The sequence below is a fragment of the Nanorana parkeri genome, unplaced genomic scaffold (genome assembly GCF_000935625.1).
Source record: "Nanorana parkeri isolate BGI_ZX_2015 unplaced genomic scaffold, ASM93562v1 scaffold658, whole genome shotgun sequence".
In the NCBI taxonomy this organism is placed as follows: domain Eukaryota; kingdom Metazoa; phylum Chordata; class Amphibia; order Anura; family Dicroglossidae; genus Nanorana; species Nanorana parkeri.
Genome location: NW_017306926.1, coordinates 173,842 through 175,215, shown reverse-complemented (window position 1 = coordinate 175,215; position 1,374 = coordinate 173,842). Strand labels below are relative to the sequence as shown.

The 1,374-nt window shown below is 42.7% G+C and overlaps 1 protein-coding gene across 1 annotated transcript in view; it reads right to left on the bottom strand.

Moving 5' to 3' along the window:
- PTPN21 (protein tyrosine phosphatase, non-receptor type 21) overlaps positions 1-1,374 on the bottom strand; it is a 43,179-nt gene that overhangs the window by 34,508 nt on the left and 7,297 nt on the right. Inside the window, exon 3 of the mRNA XM_018563356.1 lies at positions 449-546. Coding sequence (XP_018418858.1) covers positions 449-546 — 98 coding nt within the window. The remainder of the gene's footprint in view (positions 1-448; positions 547-1,374) is intronic.

Genomic DNA, 1,374 nt, shown 5'->3' with positions numbered 1-1,374 from the left:
CTCTGCAAAGGTTAATAAAAATTTGAACCTGGGAGTTCTGCTTTATATACGTGGAGCGCTATTAAGACAAGCTATCACTTTACTCGTTTGCTGTATTGTACCTGTGTTCTCACTGTAGGACATGTGCTAGGACTACAGAACACCCCCCTCATGGTCAAACTATTAGAAGCGATGTTCAAAATCTGAAGCGTCTCTTATTGAGCTGTTTATTCCCACCGAAGTCTAGCAGTCCTTTGGCAGAGATGCTATTGACATTTAATGGTATAAAGATGACCACTAGAGGGAGCCTGTACATATCTCTATATGAAATACAAATGATGGGACAGAAAGCAAGCGAGAATGAGAAAGCTGCATCAGAGATTACAATTATTTTCGGGTCAATGTAGTTACTGAGAACACACACCGCTGGATATGTTTACTTAGAGAACGAGCCACAACCGTGACTCACCTTGCACAGCCAGACCAGCCAGCTGAATGGCCTGCTCCAGAGCACAGGGGATCTTCCCCTCCAAGATATCCTTCTTCAGCTGCAGGTAATACTGGTATCTGCCGGGAACAGAAGAACACGTGAAGGATACAATGTATCACACAGAATGTTTCCAGAACAGAATCAAGAAATAGGATCAAATCTATTAACACGGAACTATGGGGGCCGCTGACTGAATGTTCGGGGGTTCAGGTCATCCTCATCCTTCCCGACACAAAGCCCTACGGCCTCCCCGCACTTCCATCAACCGAGACGCACGGATATTCTTATATTGAACCGAGAAGAAGAACATTTTCATTGTAAGTCTGGACACGAGAAGAGTCTGGCTGACTGAAAACATTTATCTGACCTTTAACCTCAAGCGCATGTTCCAGAGACATCTGATGTGCTCTGGTTTCAGCGCGCCAGACACAACAGAAACTGCAGAGGTCGGATCAGAACACAAATACCGGGCTGGAGGAATCCCAGCTGACGCACAACATGCGATTCCTGGCAGCTAGGCAACGCCAGGACCCAAACAAGAGAAATATTCGGATGGAGCCGCGTGGACTTTGAAAACAGTATTTTGACAGTATTTTTGAAAAAGTGATTCCTGGATTCTTCTTGCATTAAACTTTAATGATTTTCAGCCAATTTTATTTGTGTTTTTTTTTACAATTTTAATACACACACGAAAGTCTTTATAGAATAAGGTGAAAAGGATGGAGCCATTCATGATAGTATAAACTAAGCTTCAGCTACTGAGCTCTGTAAACACCTCTTTTTTATTATTGAAGAGTAAAGCAGCTAAGGGGGGCGGGGGGTTGTGAATGGTTTTTAAAACAGAAATAAAGAAAAAAAAGTAAAATCAGAAAAATATTAGTTAAAGGAGAACTATGAGGGGGGGG